The sequence below is a fragment of the Rhamphochromis longiceps genome, linkage group LG12, assembly GCF_057381845.1.
Source record: "Rhamphochromis longiceps isolate RC_006_pf linkage group LG12, R_longiceps_female_GT1.1, whole genome shotgun sequence".
In the NCBI taxonomy this organism is placed as follows: domain Eukaryota; kingdom Metazoa; phylum Chordata; class Actinopteri; order Cichliformes; family Cichlidae; genus Rhamphochromis; species Rhamphochromis longiceps.
Window position 1 is genome coordinate 41149214 of NC_140568.1, and position 16471 is coordinate 41165684.

Below are 16471 nucleotides of genomic sequence, written 5' to 3' on the forward strand. Positions count from 1 at the left end.
GTACACTGTACAGGATCAGATATGTTTGGAAGTCAAACTTCAGGCAGTAGATTACTAAAATGACGGTTATTCCATATTTATTTTCCCCATTACATTTAAAGGTTGATAGAAGCCAGCGTGGTCACAATTATATTTCCTTTTAAAATCTATGAACTTTTGCATATGATGGTATGCTATTCTACACACACAAATTTATTGAAATATCATGTGCAACTTTTGAGTGAGCTCTCACTCTGGTCATTCCTACACCTCATTCCTACATGCCGTCCCATTCCTCTCCATCCTACTGGGGGGACAGCCGGCTGCAGGAATGCAGGCCCGTCCCAACCGTCCCAAATGACTGCACACACAAAAAAGGATTTAACTCTTTGTCACAATTGTCCCCTCACACTCCGGCCTGCAAAGGGAGGAAAAAAAACAAAACAGCACAAGACTCCTGAATCCACTGCCCCTCCACCATCTCGCCACCCTCAACCATGACCCACCCCCCTCCCTCCACTGTGGCCCCTACCTTTCTCCTGACCCCGGCCGCGTGCATAAAAGACCCATCAGAAGTATCGCTGGCCACATTTACAAGTGAAAGAGGCTTAATAATGGAGCGGTTAGGGAGAAGAATGAGAAGACAGAGGGGCACTCACAGATGTGGAGGTGCAAAGGGAGGGGGGAGGAAGGAGCAGCGTCCCATTGTTGCCCCCGCCACCGTCACCACCCAGCTCTGGTGGAAGGAAGGAAGAAGGGAGGGTTGGCGAGGGGTGAGGAGGTAAAGTGTGAGGTGAAAGTTACTTTTTACACAGATTTTGATGGAGGAGCAGAGAGGAGGAAGTAAATGTGGTGAATAGGAGGTTGGGGGTGGAGCACAACATTAAATTGCAGAAGAATAAATTAATACAACTACACTACTCTTACCTAGGAAAAAATAAAGGCTTGTCCAGCTGTTCTACTGGGAGCGTGTGGAAAAAAAAGCTCAAAGGTCGCGGTGTGTGTGTGTGTGTGTGTGTGTGTGTGTGTGTGTGTGTGTGTGTGTGTGTGTGTGTGTGTGTGTGTGTGTGTGTGTGTGTTACGGTCATCCTGGCTTTTTCTTTCCCTGCGTCTCTCATTGTCCTGAACTGCATAGATGGCAGCACACAGCAACAGCAGCTGGGGTGAAGAGGCCTCTAAGCTGACCTTTGAACCCCTCCTCTTCCTCACACAGCCTGTGTGGTGGTGCTATTGGTGGGTGGGGTGGAGGGCGGAGAGCAGAGGGTGGGGGTTGATGAAGTCATCACAGCAGGGTCGTGGTGAGATGTGGCATATATAGGAGGCAGCCTGGTGCCTTTTGAAAGGATGAGGAGATGTTTCCAAAATTTCATCAAGCAGAGAGGAAACTGAAGTTTGGAGGTTTTGGCTGGTTTCCTGTTTGGTCGGTCACCTCCAGCAGGTGAGAAAAATGGCAGTTGGGCATCTCCAAAGAAACCAAGTTGGCTGAGAAAACAAGCTACAGTAATCTGTAGTAAATCTGGCAGCATCTGAAAAGTTTTCATTGGCCTTGGCCCAAAATTTGACATTTAAATGACAAACTTGACTCTAATGTTGTTTAACTTGACGTTTCTTGGGGTGCATACTTCAAGCACATCTCGTTGCTCAAGAGAGTAAAATCTGACAAAATGAAGAAACAATATTTAAACCAAATTTTGTCTCACGCCAACCTCATCTCCTAACATGAATCTACAACCAAACTGCTTCATTATGTTTGAGAAACGACCATGTTCTCAAATCTCAGAAGCACCGTGCACCATGATTCTTACTTTGGATGACACCAACATGACCTACAGTTCTTCTGTGATGAATATTTTTGGTGATTTGTGATTAATTTATGTTCTTTAATTCAAATAAGTCTGCCTTCTTTCATCTGGGAATACTGGTAAAAATCAGAAACTTCCAGTAATGCACCTCTCCTCCAGTTTTCCCATGAATTTATGTGGCACAATTCCTTATTTTGTGTAGTTTCTGCTCACACTCTAACCAGTCACTTTAGATAGCTGCCCCTCCCTGAGCCTAGTTCTGCCTCTTCGTGTTTAAAGGGAGTTCTTCCTCCCTACAGTTGCCAGGTGTTGTTTAAACAGGTAAATTATACTTCTGTGTCAGATCATCGTTACTTACATCATGACGGGACCCCATTTTAACTCTACGTCGAAACCTGACGTGCACCTCCCTCCCAGGAAACGTAACTACACGTCGTGTTGACACATACCACGGCGTGAATGTGTGAAAGTGCAGTGTGGGGATAAAGGTAGTTTCCGTTTACATCTGTTAGGTTTACCTAAAATAAAGACAAACAAAACCTAGAAGTCTGTCGCACAAAGAGAAACTCAAGAAGTTAACCCAAAGCACAGTGCTGCTCACACACACTACCAACAAAGGTATTCTGGCACTGGAGTGCTCTTCTTTCTTGTGCTCCCTTATCTAATTACTGAATGCGTTTAGCTGTAAGACGCGGTACCTAAGGCAGCAGAGAGAAAATGCAACACATGCCCACACATGCAAAATGGGCGCTACACAATAAAACTGAATTGAAATGAACATATGAAGATGTAAATTTTTAAAAATAACTTTCACCCCAGAGTTTTGACTCCAGGGTTCATTTTTAAATCTCATGTTTAGGTGACTGTGTGGTAGGATTTAGAAAAAGCCAATTCCAAAAAAAGTGGCCAGACAGTGTAAAATGTAAAGAAAAACAAATACAATTGTTACAAATCTCATAAACAGTTATTTTATTCACAATATAGAAAACATATCAAAACTTTAAAGTAAGAACACTGAATACTTTGAAACCATACTGTTAATGATAGTATGAGTGCTTTTAACAAGCCAGAAGGCCACTCTCCTCTTTAGTCTGGAGGATGGTGCATCCATGTTTTCCACTTTGCCTCAGTTGATAATAAACAAGCTTTGGGCCAGAGAATGAGATCTGTACAGATATGACTTCTTCCATATATAATGGAGCTTTGCTCTGCATTTGTGGATGGCTCCATGAGCTGTTCAGACACTGATTGGTGGAAGTGTTCCTGAGCCCATGCAATGATTTCTATGAATTAATCATGCCTGTTTTTTAATCCAGTGTTGCCCTGCAGGCCATAAGATCACAGGCATCCAATTTAGTTTCCAAACTTTTATCCATTACACAATCTCTGACTCATTTGATATCATGTACTGTAGGTGATGAGATATTTTATACTTTATACTGCTCGTATCATTCCCAATCATGTTACTAATCTCCATCTATCCTAACCTGTTACCAGTTAAATACACGATATTGCTCCAGCGGTTTTCTTTAAGTAACACCAACGTTTTACAGCATTTTGCTGTCCCTGTCTCAACTTTTTTGAGACATCTTGCTGCCATCAAACTCAAAACTAGCTATTTTGAAATATATATTTTCTAATTTTTTTTTGTGATTAAAATGTGCATCTATGAGATTTGCAAATTATTGCATTCTTTTTTTTGTATTTACATGCTACTCAGTGTCCCAATAGAGGGTAGATAAGAAATCTGATGGGGTGGTGCTTTTACCTATCAGCTGATGTGATGATGTTTATCAGGTATAATTGTCTAGGTTAGGTGGATGAGAATCTCAGCCTCAACATGAACAGGAACATCTAGTCTAGGGACTGTGAAGTATTGCCAATATTTATATTGAAATCAATGCAAGAACTTTTTCACAAATTGTACATAAAATAATGTGAGTTAGTTATAAATTCAGTGATTTGTCCCATATTTCAAGACCATCTTGCACCAGCCTTCCCTTTTGTTTCTCCAGTGAAACGTCCAGAATTTGATCGCTAAATTTTAATTTACAAAATGGTCAATGGTAGTGATGAAGAACCACTCACCAGTGCTGTCACCTATTGGTTAATGAACTCCAGTTTCGAGGCTTCGTGCATTTGAGCCGCTGTTGTGTTGAAATCAGATGTGACAGCAAGGGACAGATCTACTGGCTAATGACTTGTCAATCTCAAATTGTTAATTAACGAGCATACCCAGGACAATTCTCCTTTCTGAAACTTGAAAATCATAACCATGTGAGATAAAATGAGTGATTTAGCCCAAAAACCATCATCAAAGTTTTTTCAGTCCAAGACCTGTTTCCCCTTAGACTTCTGTGGGACTTGAAGATGTTTTTGCAAACACGTGTATCGCCCCCTGTTGGCAATTAAAGAATGCAGCTGGATGCGTAATGATCACCATGTAATTTAACCCCAACTGTGTCTTTACCAGAGAGAACCCACACAGAAAGGATTCAAACCCAGGACCTTCCTGCTGTGAGAGGATGGTGCTAAGTACCACCCCACTGTGCCAACTCAGTGTAAAAATGAGGTGTCATGCGTAAATGAGTTGGATCTAATGTCAAGTAAGTTAAGAGAAATGTCCACACAAGTGAGAATGTAGCTTCACGGACTGAAAAGAGTGAACAAACACAGCCTCCTGAAGACCTCTGACACCTGTTCATTTCCGATGGAGAAACTATTAATTTCCTGCTCAACGAGATATCAGAGCTACATCTTTCTCAGAGATCTAATCAGCATCGCATCTCGTACAGAGAGCTGATACACAGCAGCTCCAGTCATTCACAATCAAGGACAGGTGGATAAAAAAAAAAATAAAAAAAATCATGCTTCACCCTTTTTGAAGCAATTTGTAATAAAATACCAGAAAAACAGGCTTTTGTAAAGTTTTCAGTGCTGGATAATGTTGAGAAAGGATGAGTTTTAAATGAACAACATGTTGTTGTATTACATGACCATTATCTACTTGTTGAGTTACAGCAAATAACAGTCGTTAACCACTTTATGTGAAGAACACTGACTTCACTGCAGGTTTTACAGATGTCTTTCAGTCTCTTGATATTTCAACTGTTAGACTATGCATATGTAATTACCGTACAAAACAGTGACTTATCTTTAAAAAGCATCGTCAGTGTAGTAAATTTAACAGCAGCTTTTTCATGCACAGTCTTGACCCCCAAAGTCTTGATGCATGCTCAATCATCCAGGTAAGTAAATCCCAAAAGGTTGATTCTGTTCCTGCAGTCAGCTGAGACTGAAGAAGTCACTTGGATGTAGCGTTTTCTCCCACTGACAATGCTACGGCCGGATGAACAAAATCAACCTTTTGGGGTCTTGCTCCTCAAAGTTTTTCAATGAATGCGGCAGCAAATGTCTTAGTTTTTTGTGATTGTGGGGTCTTACTAAGCATTTTCAGTATGAGTGTCATTATGATTGGAGGAATAATTATCTCAGATTGAGAAACACAGAACTCCGAATTTATTTACGTTAAACAACTTCTCGATTCAGTCGCTCCGAGCACTTGGGTTTCCAGTGTGGCAAATAAATCACAATAAATGATAAACAGAAGAATGAAGGTAACTTCGAGTTGGTTAAGCGAAAAAAAAAAAAGAAACTGGAGATTAATTTAGCAAAAGAATGGGGAATGCCAGGCCTCAAGGGCCGGTGTCCTGCAGGGCCTTGATCCAAAACAGCTGATTTAAATGGCTAAATTACCTCCTCAACATGTCTTGAAGTTTTCCAGAGGCCTGGTAACGAAGTAATTATTGGATTCAGGTGTGTTGACCCAGGGTGAGATCTAAAACCTGCAGGACACCGGCCCTTGAGGCCTGGAGTCCTGCAGTGACCTCTGCAGTGACCAGTTGCCTGATTCAACATAAAGCACCCAAAGGGTTAAAAAGTAATTGGACCCTTTACTATCTTTCTTTGAAATCAGAGTGGTGATTGTTAAAAAACTGAATCAAAAATAAATAAACAAATAAAGCTGTAGTTACATGTCATATTCACAGAAGTAATAGGAACAACTTTATTAGGTGATCAAACGCGTTTCAGCTTATGGCCTTCACCAGGATCAACTGAGTCTTCATGCCATCAGATGTTTGATCTTTTCCATGCACCTTGGAATTGGTGAAGTTGTCCCAGAAATATTTGTTGATATTCTCAGAAGTAAAAAGAATATTTTCTATTAAAATGCAAGAAAACAGAGAAATCTCCCTGTTTTAATAAATAAATACTGGACAAAAGGCACAGAACACCTTTCTTGTGCCATTACATTTTATTTTTGCTTTACATTGTAGCAGTAAAAGGTGCACAATACCTCAAACGCTTCAGTCACGAATGTTCAGAAGCTGGACCTGAAACTTGTGTAACTCAGAAGAAACAACAAGGACAAAAACCAAAGTGTTTTGTTGTGGAGATTGTATTAACCATGGTAGTGTGAGGAGTCTAACTGTCGCCGATTATGGATGGCATAAAAATTTTCATACAAAACATGACTGAGTTTTAGCCTGGAGTCTGCCTTCTCCATAGCAACACAGCAAAGCTGAGTGGAAAAAGTAAAAATCAATCAAAAAAAACTGGCGTTTGATTTGACTATTAGACTTTTCTGTACTGAAAGCAAAGCTAATGAACACTGATCCCTGCGGCTGTCTTGAGTTTCACGAGCCTCTGTGTGTGTCAACCTTCACCCTGATACGATAAGAATTTCATCTTCATCCTGTGAACTCCGTTACCCTTGTTCTTCACTGCATTTAACACGCAATTTATTACAAGAAAAAATTAATACTTTATAATTAGTAATTTGGTGTAAACAATCCAAACTTTTGGAAATATTTCATAATTGACAAAGAACACCAGGTCTTTTTAATACTCCATAAAGTGCACTTTCAGTGTTTTAAAAACATCCCTACCTGCTGCCTTTACAGTACAGTTTAAAGCAATGAAACAAAATAAAAGCACTACAGAACTCACTCACATGGGAGTAAGTGAATTAAAATGCACTGAGCTCTTGGTGAACTCAGCTTCACCTCCGTTACACTTGTCTAAAACAAAGTCTTTACTGCCACCTGATGGCAGAAGTGGTCACATGCTCCCAAAATATGGCACCGAGCCTGCAGGGCTGCAGCACACAAGTTGGGTTTTTTTTCCCCCAAAGTAAAACTCATCTCTTCTTCTTTCATTTGTTTTAAAATGATCTGGCAAAGGAGCTCCTTTATCCTGTGACCTCTTTCAGTCCTAAAATATATTCTACTTTCTAATAAGCCGACTGATGACGTGTACTTTCATGTCAAGCTCTCTTTGCCACAAGCCAAATATGTCGCTTCATCCGGGTGAAAAACTTGGATAATGATCGTCGAAAGTCAACACTTAGCAAAAATCCCATTGCTGACAAATGTTACCCAAAATAAAAACAATCTTGTGTGATCCCTTTTGGGAAAAATATTAGAAAAATGAAATGAAGACAAAACAAACAAAAAAAGGTCTTCGCTCACTCAGCAAAGAACCTCCAGCTGTTTAGTCCGCTCTGGACACCTGTGACAATTCCTCATCAGTGTGACCATGGAGGGATGGCAGTGTTGACAAAGAATAAATTAAGACTGGATAAATAATGAGCCTAAAAACAAGAAAACATCAATTAATGACTTCCAGTTGAAGCCTTTGAAACCTGAAACCACAACATACCAACAAAAATATATAAAAATTAAAAGGTAGAGCTGGGTTTGAGGTAGAGTGTGGCATGACTCCTGAAAAAGTCAGAAAACGCCAACTATACCTTCATGGAGACACTCACTGATTGCAAATCCGGACAGTCAGGAGTTTCACTCCCCTTGATTTCATGCTCCCAGGGCATCCTAGCCTCCAGATGCTGCTCTGACCTGCATGTGAGCATCTTTCTCAGATTTTCCCTTTCAGTCCTAAAAGTTAAACCCAGTTCCCCTCAGCTCACAGGAAAAAGTTGATTTTGGCAGGGACAGTCTTACAGCCAGTGTTGGAGAAGTACTTTCCCTTAGCTGGAGTGTAGTTCATGTCGCCCCCTACTGCCTCCACCACGTCATTGCGGCTGCAGCTGCCCCGCTGGCAGAGCTGTGAGTGCACGCAGCGCTCAACGTGGTATCGGCTCAGGGGCAGGAAGGGAACAAAGCGGGTGATGAGCTTCTGCTGAATGATGTTGGACTTGAAGAGGCCGCCTGAATGGGGGGTAAAAACTCACTTCAGTTACTGAAGTAATGAAAGCTTTCATCAGCAATGTACTGGAAAATTAGCTCAAAGAGGCTGCTTAATTTCTGTGTTCATTATGATGCACTGCTGCAGAGCAATGATGCTGCTTCTATTATGGGCTTTAATTTTATATTCATGATTAACTTAAATGAATCAAAGTCAGAAGACCAGTTTTAGCTCTGGAAGAGCACCAAAGCATCAGTATCACTGCCTTCTTCCTCTTCTAGTGAACATGCAGTAAAAAAAAAAAAAAAAAAAAAAACACTGTGTTTGAACAAACCAAGGTGAGAACACTGACATGAAAAAAACTATTTTACCTCCTGACACCAGCATTTAAAATGTCTTAACCTTCTCACACTTTCAACATACATCTTCACCTGCTTCAACTGAAAATCCAGGTTGTACAGAAGCCGGAGTCATCACATCACACCTTTCCCTAAACCTCCTGATAATGGCTCACAGTATGACTTAGAATTGATTTTAGGATCTATTTCAAGGTCCTTCATGGCTTCTCTCTGTGCTACATATCTGAACTATGAGACCTTTACTCAACAATCTGAGTCTTTGTCCAGGCTCTCATGTGACTGTTATCTGGTGCTGAGGCTACAGCCTACTGGCCAAGCGTTTATGACCCATTTCATTTGATTGCAGTTACTTCTTTTTTAATTTATTTCTCCCTTTAAACGTTATTGAACGCAAGTATTGATCTGTAAAGCATTTTATGTGCTCTGTAAATAGAAAACATTAATATTTTATCATGGTTATTGTTACTTTTACTTTTTCTACTTCAAGCACTTTGCAACTTGTTCTCTAATATTTGCCTTCCTCTTGTTTTTGTCTATATTTCTCCTTTTTGTTATTTCTACTATATTTACTATTATTTATATTTTATTCAGTTCTCAGTTGATCAGCTGAGAACTCCCACAATTTCGTTGTACATGTACAATGACAAGGGCCATTCTATTCTGTTTTATTCTATCCTATACACAGAAAATACCGTACTGAACTTTAATCAAACTCTGAAGCGGTTTGGGATGAAACCACCTTACCCTAAGAGTGTGGAGTACTTAAACATGTAAAATGAGTCTTACTTGTGTTATTGTTGTAAACTGCCTGTGCGATGGCTTCCTGCAGGTTGTCCAATTTGATCTCCTCTCTCTCTCGTCCAGCCTGACGGTTCTCCAGAGCCACTTTGTTTATCACCTCCTCTCCTGCAGTGCTGCACACAAGAAACACAAAATAAGCTGCCTGTCCCTTTGTAATAAAAAAAAAAGTTTCTTCTTTAAGCATCACCGGGAGAGAAATAAAGTTTTGAGCATTAACCGTTCATGAAAGCTTTAAGTTATTTTGACAAAGAGAATACAAGAACTTCTTTTGGAGAGAGTTCATATCCGCAGAATTAGTGTCATATAGATCCTTCTTGGTGCTTTAGGAAGCTAAACACTGGACATGCCTCACTGGATTAGGGGAGTGTTAAGTACCTGATAAAGAGGTATATCGCCTTGCGGTAGTTGGTGCGAAATACAACATGAGACGGACCCAAAAAGGGCTCCAGGACATCAATGAGGCCTGGAGGCATCTTCTCCATCTCATCAAAAATGAAAACTGAGCGAGCGCACTCCGTCAGGTTTCCCTGCACCCAGTCCTTCAGCTCCTCCTACAAAACCAAAGGATGGATATTTAATTTCACAAGCTCCCAACACATCACCTATGACTGCAACTAACAATGCTTTTAATTACGTCTGCTGCTGTTCTGCTTTTATTACTTAATTATAGGCTGTGTAACATGTATAACTGCAAATACTGTTGTCTGAAAGGCGGCACTCGCTTGTGAACTTTTAGTATATAATTAAATGATTAGTAACTAGTTCCCACTTAGTTAATTCTATAGACAGAGTCTGCTGAACATAAAACAAAAATGATCATATGAGTCAAGTATCTTTTTTGTGTCTACTTGTGTGATCATTTTTGTTTTGACCAGCCCATCTTCCCTGAAATTGGGAGCAAAATCACAGGACTCTCTTGTAAGTTCTAAATGTATGTTCCTAAGAAGAAAGCAGTGTCCTGTTTGCACATTAGGAATGACAGCATTCAAACTTCCCTTTGTTATGGTCAACAAACATTTTATATTGAACACACAATAAAACGACTAGTACATTACTTCAGATTTTAGATATAACCATTTGTATTTCTCAACATACCCTGTACTGCTTGACTCGGTGGGGCAAGGGGAAGTGCAGCGTGGGGACAAACTGGTGGACATACGGGCTGCTCATGGCTGAGCCGTACAGATGATTTCCCAGCATAGAGCTGACCAGCGTCTTTCCCGTCCCAGAGGAGCCGTGGAAAGACAGCACCAGTGGCTGACTGGGGCTTTTATTATGAAGGAACCTCCCCACCTCCTCTGACACAATGTCCTGAGCCAGATGCTGTCCATAGACATTCTTGTAGAGGTCCCACTCCAAGTCTGGCGATCAGAAAAAAAGAACAGTCACAATCTTTGTTGGTGCAATACTACAGGGGTGGGGTGCCCTGTAATAACCACAATAAAGGGTTATAGGAATAAGCTTCAGGAACAAAACAGAGCAAGAAAAATCTACTTCTCGTGGCTGTTGTCATGAAAAACCTGCAAAGTAGACAACTAGCTAATTTAATTACAGATATTGTAAGAAATTTCTTTTATTCAGCCAGCTAGCATACCAGTTAGAAAATCAGCAATAAGCTACAATGAAAGCCTTAATTGCCTCCTCGGGAACACTGTACACTAAAAAAACAAAAAACAGTTAGCGGATATAATTTTTATAGGAAACATATGTAGTATAATACAGCAACAATAAAATACAGTTTCATAAACAAGCTAGCTTGCTAACACGAAGCAGCCTCCGTAGGTTAGCATCCACAAGTACGTCTCACCTCTAATATTCGGCTTAAAGTCACAGTCGCAGCTGTCCGATATGGTGCAGTAAAGTTTCTGGAAAACGCAGCAGACTGGGTTACAAAAGAACAAAAACAGCACAAACAGTGTCGCCAACATTTTGGCTGCCTACTTGTAGACAGAAAAGCTCAGTTTGGAGCTTCTCCTTATCGCTACCGGCTGATTTTGTAGTTTTTTCCTCCCCGGAAGGCGCCCAGAAAGACGTAGCTCAGTGACAAACTGGACTACAATTCCCAGAGAGCATCCAGCACGGGCCGTGAATTGTAGGACACGTTGGAGGATCACAGTCCAGAAAAACGTAAGACTTTGGCAAACTTTACTAGAAATCTTCCTGACAGATTACTTTAACTGGAATGGGGAATAAGAGGGCGAAACGGTCTGGTATCAGGATTTTTTTGTTTGTTTGTTTGAAAGAAAGTTGTGACAGCACGTTTAACAGAGTTGTTGCTAACAAGTCACAAACTTTCTTGTTTTTAGTCGAAACATCAAACCTGAACCCGAGACTTACAGTTAATTCACAGATATTCCATATGGCGTTTAGGTAACAGTGAAACAGAAGCAGAAGGTAGACTAATAAGTGCGGAAAGGCCACATACATAATGTAGCCTTCAATTTTACTAGATAAATAGAATCTTGCATACTGGAACATGGGTGAAAATAGGAAACATGGTGTAAAGTAATAGGTTATATAATTTATATTCATAAACCTAAATGGGATGGCTCTAAACCTCATTTTTTATCACTTTGATGTTTATTTATTTATTTACTTATTTACCTGGTATGATTCCATACTTTCTAGGAACTTTAAACAACAGGATATTAAAAAAAAAAAAACGTTGTTGTTGTAGCTCCAAATGAAACAGAGACAAACCATCTGGGTTAAAATATCATACTTAAAAATGCAATTCAAGTAATTTCTTAAACATGTTTAATATCCATTTTATGTAATTATACATGTAGATTTTTGAAAAATTCAAATAAAATGTGTTTGTGTTTGTGAAAGGTCTTCTATTAGCAAGTCAAAACAAAAAACAAAAAAACCCCAGAGCTATAAATCCAAGTTGTGTCCTGCATACAGCAGAGGGAGCTATTAATGTGAAAATGATCTTTGATGGAGTCATGTGTTATAACATTCTGGGTCCTTGCAAAATAAAATAACTTAATTTGTTTGTTTAGGGTTTTTTTCCCCTCACTTTTTGTCATGGACAGCACACTTCAGATATGCACCTCAGTGAGATGTCTGTTTTTGTAGTTTTATTAACAGTGACCTAAGCTTCATGCATATGATTAAACCTTTTTTTTTTTTCAAACTAAAATACAATATTTTGCAATGTTACATTTTAAAACATCTTGAATAATGGTAATTGGGTGTATATTTCAGTTCCTCAGGTTTATGTTTTTGAGGTTTGGGGAACAGACTAAGGAATGTTGGTGCTGCTTCAGCACAGGATGTGCTTTGAGCGTTTTAGTGTTTTGACTTCCTGTCTTTGGTTTATCACTCTAGGGACTCTTTTCACCTAACCAGTGTTCCACTGTATCATTTTTAATGAGAGTTTTCTTGCTGTTCTTTGTAGTTGGGTTGTTTTCCTTTATACTCTGATCATTTTCTCTAGTTTCTTGACTCAGACTTTTTGACTGATTGTCTTCATTGCTTCCAGCTGTCTCCTGTTTCCCATCCCCGTTCAGCTCACAGTGTAAAAAATAGACCTGTCATTCTCTTGTGATGTGTTATCTCTACACATTTCTGTTACGTCTTCTGCAGCTCTTTTAATTTATTCTGTTGATCCCCTTGCTTAAGTTTTTAAACTTAGAATCTTCACTTAAAACTTGAACTTTATGTTCAGTGTTCTCTACCTCCTGCATATGGGTTTTGGCACAGACGCATTTTTAATGAAGCATTTCCATGATTTGTTTGTATGGTCTTTGTAATACGTGTTACCCTGTAACAAAAGTCACGAATTTTTAATTCAATTCAATTTTATTTACACAGCGCCAAATCACAACAACAGTCGCCTCAAGGTGCTTTATATTGGAAGGTAGTCCCTACAATACATACAGAGAAAACCCCAACAATCATATGACCCCCTATGAGCAAGCACTTTCACGACAGTGGGAAGGAACGACTCCCTTTTAAGAGGAAGACACCTCCAGCAGAACCAGGCGCAGGGAGGGGCGGGGCCATCTGCAGTGACCGATTGAGGTGAGGGGAGGAAGACAGGACAAAAGGCATGCTTGGGAAGAGAGCCAGAAATTAATAACAAGTTTACAACTGAACAGGTATTTTAGAGGTTTTGCGCAAATGGAAGACATATTCCAAGGTTCCTCACACTGTTACTAGAGGCCAAAGTAATGTGATCTGGAGTAAGATATCATATTTCTCATCATATTAGACTTTGGGTCCTATTACAATAACCTCAGTTTTATCTGAACTTAGAATCGCAAAGTTACAGGTCATCCAGGTCTTTATGTCTTTTCCTGCAGTTTAACTAATGAGTGTCAAAAATCTGAAGTGGTTTTGTTAATTTCATTTTCCTGATTGTAACTGAGTTTAGAAGCAGGTGATTCACTTTGAAATGTAAATTCACCACAGCAGAAGAATACAGGAAGAGTTTGGTATTTAGGGCCCGAGTTCATCACTCCGCAAAAATATGCTACACACAGACTGACATTGGGGAGTGATCGGTAACCTCCTCAAGCCTGTAGGTAAAAGCTTTAATGGTGGAAGCGTTGAAACAGTAGGGCAGTGATTTAGAAAAGCTTCAGCACCGACATGTCAAAGGCAGAGAGGGGAAATTTACAGCTAAACAGACCACAAAAAGTAGAGGTTGGCTTTGTTATATGGCCCGGGGAAAGTGAGGCATGTTAGTGTGTATGCTGCAGCGCGGCTCGAGTTGCCAGCTAGCTCACAAGCATGACTGTTTTTATTCAATAAAACAACCTCCAGTGAAATAAACGTTTATTTACACTTTTTGATAAATAAAGAGTAAAACTGTTTAAGATTACAAAAATGATCTGCACCTGTGTGCCGTACTCGTGCAGTTAGGATCAGTTCACTCCCCTTACATTAAAAAGTGACATCGGTATAATAAGAAGAAAAGGAAACAAAGAGGAAACACGAACTGACCCCAGATTACATTTAATATTCTCTTCAAATTATAAAATCCTAATTACTGAAAAGATACAAAAAACTAAACAAAAACTGAAATGCAGATGTACAGTTATTCTGTTATTACATTCTACAATGTGACATATGTGTTACGATCTTGTATGTCCATGTGTTTGTTTGTGCAGGTGTTGTGTTTTTTCTATGTTAATTTAGCTGTGCCAGGGCCCTGTTCCGATTGGTGCGTGGATATACTGCCCCGGCGTGATTGGATCCAGCTGGAGAACCCGCCCATTAAAAGGAGGCTGGAGTGCTACAGCGAGAGAGGTCCTCGCGTTTCTCCTCATCACCCAGCAGTAGTCCTGTGGTAGCCGCTGGCTGCAGTACGTTTGAAAGTTGTGGAAGTGGAGTGGGTAGGGGTGAGCTGCCGTTTCTTTTGATCACCCGTTTTCTCCTGTTTTGAGTTAGTTAAGGAGGTCAGACTCTGTCTTTATTTTTGACTTTGTTTTGGTAAGGTCAGGGGTGCGGGATTTGTGTAGGTTTGTTCTGTTTATTGTTTTGGCCTTGGCTCACCCTGAAGTGTTGACACTCCCGTTTTGGTTCTCTTTATTCACATTGTAAATAAATCACCTCATATCTAACGGATTTGTTTCGTGTGACTGCTTGGGTCTTGGGGGGGAAGCGAGTGCCTCGCTAATGTTATGGCCTGGCCCTAGACGGGTCGTAACATATGTTTGTGGATTTAGCTAAGGTCCAGCCTTTAGGGAGATTTAAACATTTACAAACATGAGCCTATCAGACTGAGGCACAGCCTCGGTAACCTAAAGGGCACCAAATATTTACACTTCCAAATCATGTCGCCCAGTGCCACTTTGGAGTAGATAGAGTCCTTTGTTAGGTAAACTAACACAGGACAATGTTGATCTGTGACGTTGTTGAAGGAGTGCAAGTCCTCAGTCAAAAATAAAAACACCCTCTGGAGACTCCATCAAAGCATTTAGTGGTTTCTTTCACAAGCTGTCGTCATTCTGCTGAAGCTTTCAGATAAAGTTCCTCAACCTTGAGTTACATCAGTTTAGCTTCAAAAGAAACTGGAAAAGTGCTGGTATGGGAAGGTAAGCATTTATAAAATTTCAGTCTCACTCTTCAAGTATCCCGGTCTGCTACATGTGACAGATTTGAACTAAGTGAGTGCACTGCTTCGTTCTGGTGTCTACACGCTTAAGAAGCCTCCTTGTTTGAAAGATCACAGCGCTTTCCCTTTTAATGAGCTTTCAGTGGAGGAGCTTCTCAGTGTCCAACACAGTAATTGTCCATGTATGTAGGCATGAGCTCATAAACAAGGCCTCTAAAAACAGTGCTGGGGTCAGTGTCGTCTGATGGGTGGCTCCAGCTTGTTGGACAGGGCGGTGAGCACCTGGTCAAACTTAGAGTATCGCAGAGCCTGTTGCTCCTCGGCCCCCCGGCTCCCCCACAGCAGCCGCATCTGGAAATCGGTCAGGAAAAGCTCCAGGACTTCGGCCTGCTCCCCGAAACCTGCAACATCACATCAGTTTAACATTATTAGCAGCACAGGAGTGTAGAAAGGAACCGGAGACTACCATTTCTACCACAGAGGTCCCTGTAACTGGACCTGTCTCAAACATGAACAAGAACAGAATATATGTGTGTGAATAAGAGGGATGAACAGGGAAGCTGCAAGGAGCAGAGGTAATGAAGGTAGAGTTTAAATATCGGAGGTCAACTATCAGAATAGACATAAAGTGCACAAGAAAGGTGAAGAAGAGAGTGAAGCCAGGGTGGAGGGGGTGTGGATGAGCACGAGGGGTGATGTGTGACAGAAGCCAGAGCAAAGAGAAGTTTTATTACATGGAAGTGAGACCTGCGGTTGGCGTGACAAGAGGTGACATGACATCATACCCATAGGGAATAGGGTGCTCCTGATGGATGAAGACCCCATCAGGAGCAGAAGAAGAAAGGAAGAGTTTATTTACAGGAAGTGAAAGAGGAAGTTCTTGCAGTTCACTATACAGCCTTGGGTTGTTCATTTGGCCTACCAGTCGTGAAGCTATTTATTACTGATTGATAATAATATAAACTTCAACTTAAAATAAACCATCAGCTCAAGAATGACCTTAGAATGGGATTTAGGAAATTAAAACACTTTTCCTAATTATTTTTTATAATCAGATTATTTAATGCTGCAGCATGTACCAGTCTCTTCAATAAAAGGTTTCAAATGTAGTTTGACTTGCATGCATTTCATGCATGCCTCAATCTGACTTTATTATATTTTATTGCAGGTTGCCACCTGGTTGGAACCAGTGTGTTGGACTTTTTCCAGATTGAAAAAAAATACATGCTCTAGTCTACCAACGCTTAAGTGGCTGCTAA

The 16471-nt window shown here is 40.4% G+C and overlaps 2 protein-coding genes across 2 annotated transcripts in view; both read right to left on the minus strand.

Moving 5' to 3' along the window:
- Window positions 1-4985: 4985 nt before the first annotated feature.
- On the minus strand, window positions 4986-11092 carry tor2a (torsin family 2, member A). Its single transcript, XM_085426387.1, has 5 exons — window positions 10953-11092; window positions 10241-10506; window positions 9521-9696; window positions 9131-9258; window positions 4986-8008 (listed from the first exon to the last, which is right to left on the minus strand). Exons 1-5 carry the CDS (start codon window positions 11071-11073, stop codon window positions 7764-7766), a joined length of 936 nt encoding a protein of 311 aa, XP_085282513.1. The 5' UTR covers window positions 11074-11092; the 3' UTR covers window positions 4986-7763.
- A 632-nt stretch (window positions 11093-11724) lies between these two features.
- sh2d3cb (SH2 domain containing 3Cb) overlaps window positions 11725-16471 on the minus strand; it is a 58424-nt gene continuing 53677 nt past the window's right edge. The window contains exon 12 of the mRNA XM_085426386.1: window positions 11725-15613. Within this exon, the coding sequence (XP_085282512.1) occupies window positions 15444-15613 (170 nt within the window). The 3' untranslated portion in view covers window positions 11725-15443. The remainder of the gene's footprint in view (window positions 15614-16471) is intronic.

Coding starts and splice junctions, on each gene's coding strand:
- tor2a (XM_085426387.1), bottom strand. CDS start 11,073: ATGTTGGCGACACTGTTTGTGCTGTTTTTGTTCTTTTGTAACCCAGTC. Junction 9,697..10,240: donor ACCGAGTCAAGCAGTACAGG/GTATGTTGAGAA, acceptor TTGGTTTTGTAG/GAGGAGCTGAAGGACTGGGT. Junction 8,009..9,130: donor AGTTTACAACAATAACACAA/GTAAGACTCATT, acceptor CCCCCCATTCAG/GCGGCCTCTTCAAGTCCAAC.